Raw genomic sequence first — 13,251 nt, forward strand, 5'->3', positions numbered from 1 at the left:
TACTTTCAATAGTGTTTGATTCTCAGAGTTAAATTTAGCCATCAAAATCAATACCAGCTTGATTCCTTTGCATGAAAACTTAAGAAATGATCAATTCCAAAACAACTGATTTCTTCATTGAGCTATCTTAATAAACTAAGGCATACTAGTTACTTGATATAATTCATTAGTTTTTCACAAATACAAATTTTCCAATCGATAGCCAACATTTGCTTATGGTATGAATTTTACTACTCCTTATAAATCTACCTCAGCCAACCACAGTGTGTGTGCATGTGTGTGTGACTTGAAGATCACAGAAGTAGCCAATGATGTATTGAGGAGAGAAAGGGCTATGCTCTCACTAAAACTGGAACACAATTAAAAGAAAGCAAGTTAGCAAGTTTCAGGAAAAAATCCACCAATTCTACCAACATTTATTAACCAAATATGTATGAACAGGCAGGCTCACAAGAAACTTCATGGGACCTGATCTTTGAGCTCAATGAAATTATTATCCTCCTAGATGCTCTCACTACATCTTACATAAAAGACTCACTTTAGGAAAAAAAAAAAATCAGTTGTGAGAGGCAGGCTCTGTCATCCAGAAAGCCAGCATTGGGCAAACAGAATCCAAAGCTTAAGGCTGGATATGGCCTAGCTGGGCAGTTTAGTTTAGACTCTTATATCTAAAGGCAAAGGATGGGTGGCATCCTGCCTTTTGCCTGAGTGGAGGATGCAAACTTCAAAACATTTTTAAAGCTAATCCACATATTTGGGTTACATTGAACTTTAGTTGTAGGAGCCAATTTCTGCTATTCACCATATTAAACAAGACAGTATTTTCACCGATAAAATCAAAACCGATTTTGTTATTCTTTAAATAGTGACTATCCATTGTTCCTTAAGCAAAACATTTAAGAACCACTGGTCTAGAACCTAAGATCTCCTCTAGTGAAATATTCTACAATCTTAAGATAATTCAGTGCCAAACCTAATTAATGAAATACTTTCACATTTCAGCTGGTAACCTTGTTGATTTTTTTTTCTTTTTGTTCTAAGTTTATCACTATTTTGGTATTCTGACATCACATTTTTTCTTTTTTAATTTTTTTAATTTAAATTAAATTAGTCAACATATAGTACATCCTTAGTTTCAGATGTAGTGTTTAATAATTTATCAGTTGCGTATAACACCCAGGGCTCATCACATCATGTTCCCTCCTTAATGCCCATCATCCAGTTACCCAATCCCCCCACCCACTTCCCCTTCCACAACCCTCTGTTTCCTATAGTTAAGGGTCTCTCATGGTTTTTCTCCCTCTCTGATGACTTCCCATTTAGTTTTCCCTCCCTTATCCTATGATCCTCTGCATTGTTTCTTATATTCCACATATGAATGAAACCATATGATAATAAAAGAAAAAACACTGAAATGTGATGTCAGATTGGTGTATGAGATAACACCTTACACCAGTCTGACATCACATTTTAATGTTTTTTTTTTTTTAACCGCCACATGAGTTTGTTGATAATTTAAATGAAATCTAACATATCATACCTTGATTCTGATCCTTGGACACAGACTCTTCAGGAAAATCTCTTCCTTTTTAGATTCTGAACTGGATGGAGTGGCAAGATGAGGAACAACAATTCTAGTGTTATTGCTCAGGGAGCCACATAGATGGGGCATGAATATCCTTGGAATACTGGCTAGCTAGATCACATATGATACTTTCAGGAACAAGCAAAGGCATATTACATGATGACTCTTCTCCAAGAGGCAGTAAAGAAGTGGGGATTCAGATATCTGCTCAGCTAAAGCTTTTGTTTGTAATTTATTTTGTTGGTCTATTAAAGTATAGTCCAACTCACTCACTGGATGACAGTGTTTACACTCATTTAATTGTACAGTGTAGTTGGCATAACAGGAAGGACATGCTTTAGTTCAAGGAGTGATTGATAGAGATCTATTTGGGAGAAATAAGCACTTATCAGATGAGGCTTAGTCGATACATATAATTGAACATATATATAACCTGACAGTTTACAAACATTATCTAGTTGGATCAGCCATGCAACTCCTGGAATAAAGATAACAGATATTTTTCTCTTTACATTATAGATGCAGAAATTTATATTCAAGAAATTAAGTGAGCTGATGGTCAAAAAGCAGATACTGGAATCTATTGAATCTTGGTCAAGTGTATCTTACTCTCAAGCTACAGTCACCTGGGCAGGCAAGATGATAGAACTACTGTTATTTTTATCCTCTATTGAAATAAAATATCTCTATAATTAACACCAAAAGTACCTCTCAATCCACAAAAGGACATTAAAGATCTTGGCAGATAAAGAGAATACCAATAAAGAACTTAGTGAGAATTGGGAATAAAATTTTTATTCTTAATTCATTTCTAAACATGTGGTTTGGCATTACATAAATGTTTGTAGTAGGAGGCTGGTGAATGTAAGTGAAATTCCACAGTAAGGGTACAGTGTGAAAAGGAGGCAAGGATGGCTTTTGTCCAAAGGTATTACAGCAGAATATATCTGTGAGCAATTAGTTAAATCTAGAGGACAGAAGTATGGTCATCGTGCACCTCACAAAGAAAGTATCTACAGATCATAGTCTTATTAAAAAAATAAGAATCAAAAACTCTTCCAGTGCAATGGAAATGTTGATGAAGGAAATGCAGAAGATAGGCTTGAAAGAAATCGCTAAGGAAAGCAAAGCAGGATATGGGATAGAAAAAGCAGAGATGAGAAGGAATTAAGACCAAACATTTGGAATGTGTTTTGTTTGTGGGAATGTTTCACATAAGCATGGGTTATATTCTTTAGATGACAGAAAAGTATGTGTAAATGTATTTAAGGCATTGTTTTTTGAGTTGAAATTATTTAGAATTCCTTCTCTGGAAGTCTGTGTGTGTGTGTGTATGTGTGTGTAAACAGACATTTATATTTCAGATGATTCATGTACTTTAGATGGCCTTCCAAGCATTTATATTCCAGTAAGTTATTTGACAGTGTTTAACAAAAAGAGAACAACAAAAATTTTGTATACCATGTTTGACTGGAGAAATTTAATGTTTTTCATTTATCATTGTAAAACCAAAGACAGTTTTTTTTTTAAACATTTTTGTACATAACAGTTACATGTAGGGCATTCTGTCTTTAACTACAGAAGTACACTGATTCCTTTAAGGACGTTTAAACCTGGGCAAGCAAATTTGATTCTTACTAGATATGGAGTTATCTATTTCCTTGCATTTCAGGAATTTTTACTCTCTGTGGAAGAAGAGGGAGCATTCCAATTCTAGGAAAGGTAGATCAAAGGAACAAGTGTTATAAGCCCAGCTCCGGATGATATCAGTAAAAATTCTTTATGAAAAATGTATACAGGGAGACTATTTCTGTTCTCTATGGGTTATAGATGTAATACCATACTCAGTGAGATCAAAATAGAAAACCAAAAAGTTCTAATATTAGTATAAATTTTCAAGAAGTATCCTTACCAATACTGTCATTTGTGTTCAGTCTTGCCTGAAATCCTTAGGATTCTTTTACGGTGTTCATTGCAACTCTAGCCTTGGTGGCATTTGGATGCCTGGCTTGGCCTTCATGAAGATCACATATTTGACTTCTCCTTGAGACTAATCATTGCACTGTGACCCACCAAGATTAAATAATAAGATGCTGAATTAAACAGAGAACTGTGCTGCCAAATCCTTGTCAGAAACTGACAAAGAACCCAGCCTCTTAGAAGAAGGATCTAAAAAAGAACGAATTAGTGCCTTAATTATTTTGAACTCACAATTGAGAGTTGCTGTGTTGTCCCTCCCACAGCCAATGTTATGAGGTAAAAATAGCCCAGGTTATTCCTATGGTTTATTTTCTGGACAAGTGTTTCCCCAGTCCAATTGTTAAAATAATCTGAAGATTATGAAAACACAGGAATCCCAGGACAACTGAATCTAAAATGCCAGGGATGGGTACATGTATTCCTTTGAATTACTGTTTTTGTATTTTTTGGGTAAATACCCAGTAGTACAATTACTGGATTACCAGAATAACATTATTTATAATAGCCAAATTATGGAAGCAGCCCGAGAGTCCATTGTTTGATGAATGAATGAAGAATATGTGGTACACACACACACATACACACACACACAGGAATATTTTTCAGCCATACAAAATAATGAGATCTTGCCATTTGTGACAACACGAATGGAGCTAGAGAGTATAATGCAAAGTGAAATGAGTCAGTCAGAGAAAAATAAATACTGTATGATTTCCTTCATATGTGGAATTTAAGAAACAAGACAAATGAACAAAGAAAGAGAAAGAGAGGGAGAGAGAAACCAAGAAACACACTTAACTATAGAGAACAAACTGATGGTTACCAGAGGGCAAGTGGGTGGGAAGATGGGTTAAAGAGGTGATGGGGATTAAGGAGTGTGCTTGTCATGATGAGCATCGGGTGATATATGGAAGTGTTGAATCACTATATTGTACACCAGAAACTACTATAACATTGTATGCTAACTATACTGGAATTAAAATTTTAAAACTTAATAAAAAATAAAATGCAAAGAATGGGTCAGGAATGTGTGTGTTTATCAAGGTCTCAGGTTTTTATCCTTACCCCAGGCAAGTGTGGAAAACAATGACTAAAGAATTGTTTCATTGATCATCAAATGGTGGTAACTGATGATAGGGCTCCTGGTGGTGGATCTTAATAATGGCTGCACGTGGAAATTATCTTCCTCATCCACGAACAGGGTGGTGTAACCTTGCCATCAGTAATTTAAGCTTTCTCCTCACCCTTGTTCTAATATGTAGTTAATGTGGAGAAACACTGTTTCTCTTTGCCCCAAATAAATAATTAAATCTATTACAGGAATCAGGCAGGGCAAAAATAAGCAGAAGATCTCCAGGTATATGTCCATTATGCTGGAGGAGATATGGATACGGACAGAGCCTTTATACACAGTCTTACCTCTACAGGTGCTAAATAATCGTTGTTAACTTGGTATTCCCATTATCTCAGGGCTTGCAGGAACAGTATCTTTCAATATGGTTATTGAGCAGTCTCAATCACCTCTGGGGACTGGATCAGCAGGTTCCAAATGTCAGATGCCCCAGAAACAGTCTTAGATCCCAGTGGCACTGGCTCAGTCTTCTGAAATTTTCTTCTGGATTTTCCAGCTCGTGTATTAGATATTAGACTAAGCCAATAGGATGATGTCATCTGGAAACAGTCTTATTGGAGCTTTGTCTCATTTGTAATAAGAAAAGTAGATTGTTTGATTTCAAGATGGAAATTTCATGAATTAATAAATCACAATCACTCTGATCCTTAGTTTGTTTGTTTTTTTTTTTTCTCATACCGTTAGGACAATAATGACTCCATTAATGAGTTGCTATGAGAATTAATGTGAAAATGTTTATAAACCTGTAAACTTTTTCTAGCTTTTTTGAAGTTTAATTGACAAATAAAAGTTTTAAATATTTAGGTTGTGCAATGTGGTGTTTTGATGTACATCTACTGTGGAATGACTACAAAATCAAGCTAATTAACATATCTATCATTGAACCCATGTCCTGTAGGGTTAATGAGGTTGAAACTAACCGAAAATTTAAAGCTTATTTCTCAGAAAACTGTTTACCCCTAATCATCTATTGTGTCTTTTCAGACTCCACTAACAAACTCACTAGCTGTCTCTAAAGAAACTTGGACTGAAGGTCATCCCACATGGTTTCAGCCTGTGAACAAGCTAAGCCCTTCATTCCTCCTAGAGATAACAAGCCTAAGAACCAATCCAGTTTATGCCAGCTCAACAAGCCCATATCCCCTTCTCCTTGTCTTAAAATAACCTCCTGATATCAAGGGCTGAATTTTGCCTTGTTCTGGTGTTAAGCCTCCACCCTCAAGTGAACACGGGATGTATGCTAAGTACATTTTTACTCAATGCTTATGCACCATCTTTCCCCATAAATAGCCATAAGTTTCTCTGCCCTTTTCATCAATATATACATAATCTCAACCCCTATGGTTATAAAAATATGTATTCTCTCCCCATTCAGGGAAGCAGATTTGAATCTTGCCCTCCTGTCCCTTTGTTTGGCTGCCTCTTGAATAAACTCTTTTCCTTCTGCATACCTTATTTCTCAGTGATCAGGTTAGCTGTACATAGAGCAGATGGACTTGGGTTCAAATACATCACCTCAAATACATCACCTTGGGTTCAAATACATCACCTCATGGTAACTGACATTCTACTCTCCATTATTATATATTTGGGTTTTTTTTTCTAGTTTTATTAAGATATAATTGATGTATACATACATAACATTGTATAAGTTTAAGATTACAACATGATCATTTAATATGTGTGTGTGTAGAGAAATGATTGTCATGATAAATTTAGTTAACACGTCCAATGACTTGAATAGTTACATTTTTTTGTTATGGTGAAAACTTTCAAGATTTATATTCTTAGTACCTTTCAAATATACAATACGGTATTATTAACTATAGTTACCATGGTGTACATTACAACTTATAACTAAAAATTTGTGCTCTGACTACCTACACACTTAATCCCCAACTCTCTTACCCACACCCCTGGCAATAACTAATCTGATCTTTCCAATTATGAGTTTTTTCATTTCATTTCACATATAAGCAAGATCATGCAAGATTTATCTTTCTCTGTCTGATTTATTTTGCTTAACCTAATTTCCTCAACATTAATCTATGTGATACGGAATGGCAAGATTTCTTTTTTTTCATGGTAGAAAAATGTTGCATATACATTTTCTTTTTAATTAAATTAATTTTTAATTGAAGTATAGTTGGCATACAATGTTACATTATGCATTATACATATACATTTCAGGTATACAACATAATGAATCAACAATTCTATATGTTATGCTATGCTAACCACATGTAGCTAACATCTGTCATCATGAAATGCTACTAACAATACCATTGACTGTATTTCATATACTGTACCTTGCGTTCCCATGACTTAGTTGTTCCATAACTGGAAGCATATACCTCCCACACCCCTACAAACGTTTGCCCATAACTCTACCCCCAGCCCTCTGGCAACCACCATTTGTTCTCTGTATTTATGGATCTATTTCTGCTTTTTTTGCTTGTTTGTTTGCTCAATTGTTTTGTTTTTAAATTCCACATATAAGTGAAATCAGATGATATTTGTCCTTAACTTATTTCACATAGTGTAATACTCTCCAGGTACATCCACATTGTTGCAAATGGCAAGATCTCATTCCTTTTTCATGGCTGAGTAATATTCCATTGGAGATGAATGTATATATATGTATATATATATGTATATATATGTATATATATATATATACTCAATGCTTATGCACTATATTTCCTCATAGTCATAAGTTTCTCTGCCCCTTTCATCAATATATACATAATATCAACCCCTATGATTATAAAAATATGTATTTTTATGTATAAAAATATATACATAAATATATAGAATATTGGATCATATATATATAGCTCCACATATTAATCCATTCATCTACTGATGAACACTTAGATTGCTTCTATTTCCTTGCTTAAATAGCCATTAGTGGAATTGTTTGATTATATAACATTTCTATTTTTTTGTTTGTTTTATTGCATTTTTTATTTAAATTCAATTAGCAAAGTATAGTACATCATTAATTTTTGATATGATGTTCAGTGATTCATCAGTTGCATATAACACCCAGTGCTCATCACATCACATGCCCTCTTTAATGCCCATCACCCAGTTACCCCATCCCCCCACCCACCTCCCTTTCTGCAGCCCTCAGTTTGTTTCCCGGAGTCAAGCCTCATTTGGTTTGTCTCCCTCTCTGATTTCTTACTATTCAATTACCCCACCCTCATTTTCCTTTCCATTCCTTATGTTCCACATATGAGTGAAAATATATGGATAATTGTCTTTCTCTGATTGACTTATTTCATTTAGCATAATACACTCCTTCCACAGTTTGGCTATTTTGGACATTGCTGCTATGAACATTGGGGTGCATGTGCCCCTTCTTTTCACTACTTATCTTTGGGGTATATATCCAGTAGTGCAATTGCTGGGTTGTAGGGTAGCTCTATTTTTAACTTTTTGGGGAACCTCCATACTGTTTTCCAGAGTGGCTGTACCAGCTTGCATTCCCACCAAAAGTGTAAGAGGGTCCCCTTTTTCCACATTCCCGCCAGCATTTGGTGTTCCCTGTCTTGTTAATTTTAGCCATTCTGACAGGTGTAAGATGGTATCTAATTGTGTTTTTGATCTTTATCTTCCTGATGGCAAGTGATGTGGAGCACTTTTTCATATGTCTAGAGGCCATTTATTTGTCTTCTTTGGAGAAGTGTCTGTTCATGTCTTCTGCCCAGTTCTTGACTGGATTATTTGTTTTTTGGGTGTGGAATTTGAGAAGTTCTTTATAGATCTTGGATACCAGCCCTTTATCTGTAATGTCATTTGCAAGTATTTTCTCCCATTCTGTAGTTTGCCTTTTTGTTTTGTTAATTGTTTCTTTTGCTGTGCAGCTTTTTATCTTGATGAAGTCCCAATAGTTCATTTTTGCTTTTGCTTCCCTTGTCTTTAGAGAAGTGTCTTGAAAGAAGTTGCTGTGGCCGATGTCAAAGAGTAAGTTATGCCTATGTTCTCTAGGATTTTGATTGAAACTAAGGACAGAACTTGTGATAAGCACCAGGTGTTGTCTGGAAGTGTTGAATCACAAAATTGTACACCTGAAACTAATATTACACTATATGTTAACTGTAATTTAAATTTAAAAAACTAGTTTTGTTTTGTTTTGTTTGTTTTTTTGTCTTTAGCTCATGTCATCTACAAAGAGAATTAATTTTACTTCTTCTTTTCCAATTTGGAAGAATTTTAGTTATTTTCCTTAACTAATGGCTCTGGCTAGGATTTCCAATACTATTTTGAAAGTAAATGGTTGAGTGTGAGCATCTCTATTTTATTCCTAACTTACAGAAAAACTTTTAGTCTTTCACCATTGAGTATGATGCTCCACTCTTGGATTTTCATATATGGCCTTTATTATTTGGAGGTTGTTTCATTTTATTCCTAGTTTGCTGAGTGTTTTTATCATGAAAGCTTGTTGAATTCTGTCAAATGATTTTTTTTCTACATCTCCTGAGGTATTAATGTAATTACCTCCCCCCTTATTCTGTGGTGTATCACATTGATTGATATTTACATGTTGGACCATCCTTATGTTCAGGGAAAATCTCACTTGATCAAATTGTGTAATCCTCTTAATGTGCTATTGAATTTAGTTTGCTAGAATTTGTGGAGATAACAGTGATCCTCTTTCCATTTTTTTTTTTCACAGAAAACTGAAAATTTGCTGAGGCCAAGAGAAAGGAGGCAGTTTTACTCTTTGTTCCTCATGGAAAAAAAAATGCCAACTACTGGGTTGCAGGTATGCAAGCTTTTGACAACCTAAAAGCTGCCTTTTATAATTCAAGGGAGATCAGATTATTTTAATGCCATAACCATTGAATGCAGCTGTTAAAGTTATGCTTCCTCAGCCAACCCTGAAATTCTGAATTCTGTCATTGTTCTTAGGAGCAGCTCATACCTTCTTACTCTTAGACATGTTTAGGTAGATGAATACATTTGTCACTTGGGTATATATGAGCAAAAATGATGCTCTGTGTTATTTAGAAAAGCACTGCAGTTTCAGGAATTTTTGTTGGAAGAATTGGATCTTTGGGTGGTGCTCTGAAGACATCAGTAAGTTATTTTATATTTCACTTTATTTATTTTATTATTTTCACACAATAAGGGGATTGAAACAGATGACCTCTAGTATATCCATGATTCTCATAACCAAACTTGTCAAGTCCTAAAGTGTCTTAAAACAATTCAAAGAAATATGCTAACATATGGTTATAATTAGGTATGGCAACCTAGGTGGCTTTTCACCTTTTTCAGGAGGCATCTACTGAGCATTATACTCTTCATAGCTGCTATGACATCCTTGTTTCTCAGGCTATAGATGAGGGGGTTAAGCATAGGGGTAAGAATGGCATTAAACATAAAGAGGGACTGGTTTATTTTGGGGGTTTTAGAAGATCCTGGCCTCGTGTAGACTAATATGGGAGGGCCAAAGTAGAGAGTGACCACACAGAGGTGGGAGAAACATGTGGCCAAGGCTTTGTTCTTGCCTTCAAGGGAGTTCATGCGGAGGACAGCAAGGAATATGTGGAAATAGGAAGCCAGGATGAGACTCAGAGGGATGAGGACCACCAGAAAGCTTGAGACCACCACTGACTTCACATAGGTTGAAATGTCCTCACAAGTGAGCTTCAGGAGTGCCATGCCCTCACACAAGAAGTGTGGGATCTCTCGAGGATGACAGATTGGTAAGTGCATGACATAGGCTGTATGAACTAGGGAAGTTATTGCCCCTCCTACCCAGGACCCAATGACCATCTGTTTACAGATGGTATGGCTCATCAAGACTGAGTAACGCAGTGGATTGCAGATGGCAATGTAGCGGTCATAGGACATAAGGGTCAGTAGAAGGCACTCAGAAATTCCCAAGGTTAAACTGAATAAGATCTGGGCTCCACAGCCTATCTGTGATATGGTTCTTTTCCCTGAGAAGAAGTTTGTGACCATTTTGGGGACAGTAGTTGAGATCAAGGCCACATCAATAAGGGAAAGCTGGCTGAGCAGGAAGTACATAGGAGAGTGGAGTCGAGAATCCAGCCAGATGAGGAGAATGAGAACAGCATTGCCCATTACAGCCATAAGGTAGACCAGAAGAATGAGGCAGATAAGGATCACAAGGTGGCTAAGCTCAGGCCAGAGCCCCAAGAGAATAAAATCTGTGGTGACAGTCTTATTGTTTCTCTCCATGGCTGAACATCATTGCCCAGAAAAGAATGATAAGAGCACTATTCCATCCAATTTGTTACTGTACATCTGGTCTACTTTTCTTACTCTCAGGACTCCTCTCTCAGCTTGTTGTTATCTCTTTAGCATTATAAATAACTTCTTGACATATAAAATTTTCATTAATTATATCTCATGAATTTTTCAATACACTACAATTTATAGACTGTAGCTACTGTTACAAACTGTAATCTCTAATAGTAACTAAATAAGAACACAGGTACATTTAATGTTCTATCAACTAAAAGCTAATCAATTTGATGAAAATGTATCACGTGTATTTGTTAAAGCACTTACAAATGCATCTCCTTGAGGTCTTGTGCAGATATAACTTCAACAGAAGAGTTATGATCATTTTAGATTTATAAAAGTCAACATTTTCATTCAGTCTTGGGAGACTTCAGGGAAAATGAAGAAGATTCTCCTGAAGATGGGAAGAAAAGGTTTTGATAACCTGAGGACAGAAAAGCATTTTCAGAATTGAGCATTGTCTGTGCTTACCTTTTCTCTCCCACATAGGGAATTTTCCCATTTGCCCATGAGTCCTCTTTGCTCTAATCCCAACTCAAGTATCTCTTAAGTCAGGTAAACTAGAACAGAATTTCTAATCATGACACCATTATTTAAGAAGAGATCTAATAAAAATGGTTGTTGCTAGTTTCACAGAAATTTTCCTATTCTGCGTGAAGTTTGTTTCTGTCATCAAGGTAATTCAAGGTACTAGTTGATACTGTACAAAAGTAAGACAGAAGGTAATGATGGAGGAGACTAATAGGGTCCATCTTACAAGAAGTGCTTTATTTTATAAGGTAGAATATCTATTTTAGCAAAGGTTTGGTTGGACATATAAACTGTAGAAGCAGAGGCAGTATTGTAGATCACTTAAAAACACAGCCTCCGGAAGATCAGTACCAGAGTTTGAAGCTTCATCTAAATCACCATATTTACCTGCCTGATGGCCTTTGTGTAGTTGGATCATCCTTCTGTGTCTGTCTTCCTTTTTCTGTAAAATTGGACTGAAGCCTACCCGCACCACAGGAGTGACATACAGATTAAAAGAATTAGTGAGCCTAAAGATTCTAGAACATTGTCGGCCAACAGGTTTAAATGCCTATATTAGGCATACTTTGAAGTTCAATTGACATAAATAGCAGAATCAGTGCCCTCATGTCCCTTAGCAGTCCCAGAGATGTGCATATATGTAGAGTCAGTCAGAGTGATTCCACTGCTTCTTGCAGTTTTCACCTGTACCTGTAGGTACAATTAAAAATAATGCTAAGGACAAGAATTTATAGCACATGTATGAGTGTGATGGGGGAAGGGTGGTGAACAATCCATAAGTTTGAGACATATATTTTTCAAAAACGAGTGAGCAGAGAAAAAGCAATTCAGTTTAATTTTAAGTGCTGAAGTGTATTAGCCACTTTCAAAGTCCTAGCTCAAATGCTCTCTTCTGTGGTTCTGAGACATGGCTTCACCTCTCCTCCTATCTTCTATATTCATCAGTCTCTCATGGTGTATATTGCATTCTGCCTTATACCATAGATATTAATGGACAGATATCCTTTTCCTGAACCCTGTAGTTTGGTAATATTTTCAGAAGAGGCGTTCTGTTTTGTTTTTGTTTGTGTTTTTGTTTTCCTCCTTTGTAAATATTTTGAACACTCAAGCCTGCCTAGGCCTGTAACATGAAGACATAGGTTATCAATAATTGTGTCATAATAAACTTTGTTTGCATATTTTCTACTTTATAGCTTTTGAAAAGTTAATAATATAATATCTGATTTTTAGTTTCATGGGGCTTATGAAATAAAATATTTCCGTTACTTAAAGTTGCCTGATGAAAACATGCCTGTACCCTCCTCCAGACCTATTGAATCATATTCTACATGCAGTTCTTATAATTAGACCAGATAGAGGAATATGGATGTAGTACAATGTTTATATTATATAAACAAGGAAATGATACTCATTGAAATTAAGGGACTTGGCCAAATTGATGCAGTATCATGTGATAATTGATAGTTCACAGAGTAAGTCAAGTAAGACTTGAAATCCTATCAGATATATCTTTCAGCTACATTCAATACTGTATTGTAAATTATTTACAGAACAATAAAAATCTTATTTTTTCCATTTTTTCAGTGTACATCTGAGATTATACATTCCCATAAAATCATGTATTTCTCTGCTAGATTTAAATAATATTACATCAAAAACTAATGATGTACTGTATGGTGACTAACATAACATAACTAAAAATATAACAAAATAAATAAATATTTATGCTAAAGTAAAT

General features: G+C 35.5%; 1 protein-coding gene across 1 annotated transcript; it reads right to left on the bottom strand.

Moving 5' to 3' along the window:
* Window positions 1-9,947: 9,947 nt before the first annotated feature.
* Window positions 9,948-12,766, bottom strand: LOC102748429 (olfactory receptor 2AJ1-like). The gene has a single exon (XM_006730508.2). The coding sequence runs from the start codon at window positions 10,914-10,916 to the stop codon at window positions 9,948-9,950; it is 969 nt and encodes a 322-aa protein (XP_006730571.2). The 5' UTR covers window positions 10,917-12,766.
* Window positions 12,767-13,251: the final 485 nt, after the last annotated feature.

The sequence above is a fragment of the Leptonychotes weddellii genome, chromosome 7 (genome assembly GCF_054177405.1).
Source record: "Leptonychotes weddellii isolate Sample4059 chromosome 7, ASM5417740v2, whole genome shotgun sequence".
In the NCBI taxonomy this organism is placed as follows: domain Eukaryota; kingdom Metazoa; phylum Chordata; class Mammalia; order Carnivora; family Phocidae; genus Leptonychotes; species Leptonychotes weddellii.

Excerpts from the sequence above, each read along its gene's own strand:
- LOC102748429 (XM_006730508.2), bottom strand. The coding sequence starts at position 10,916 with ATGGAGAGAAACAATAAGACTGTCACCACAGATTTTATTCTCTTGGGG.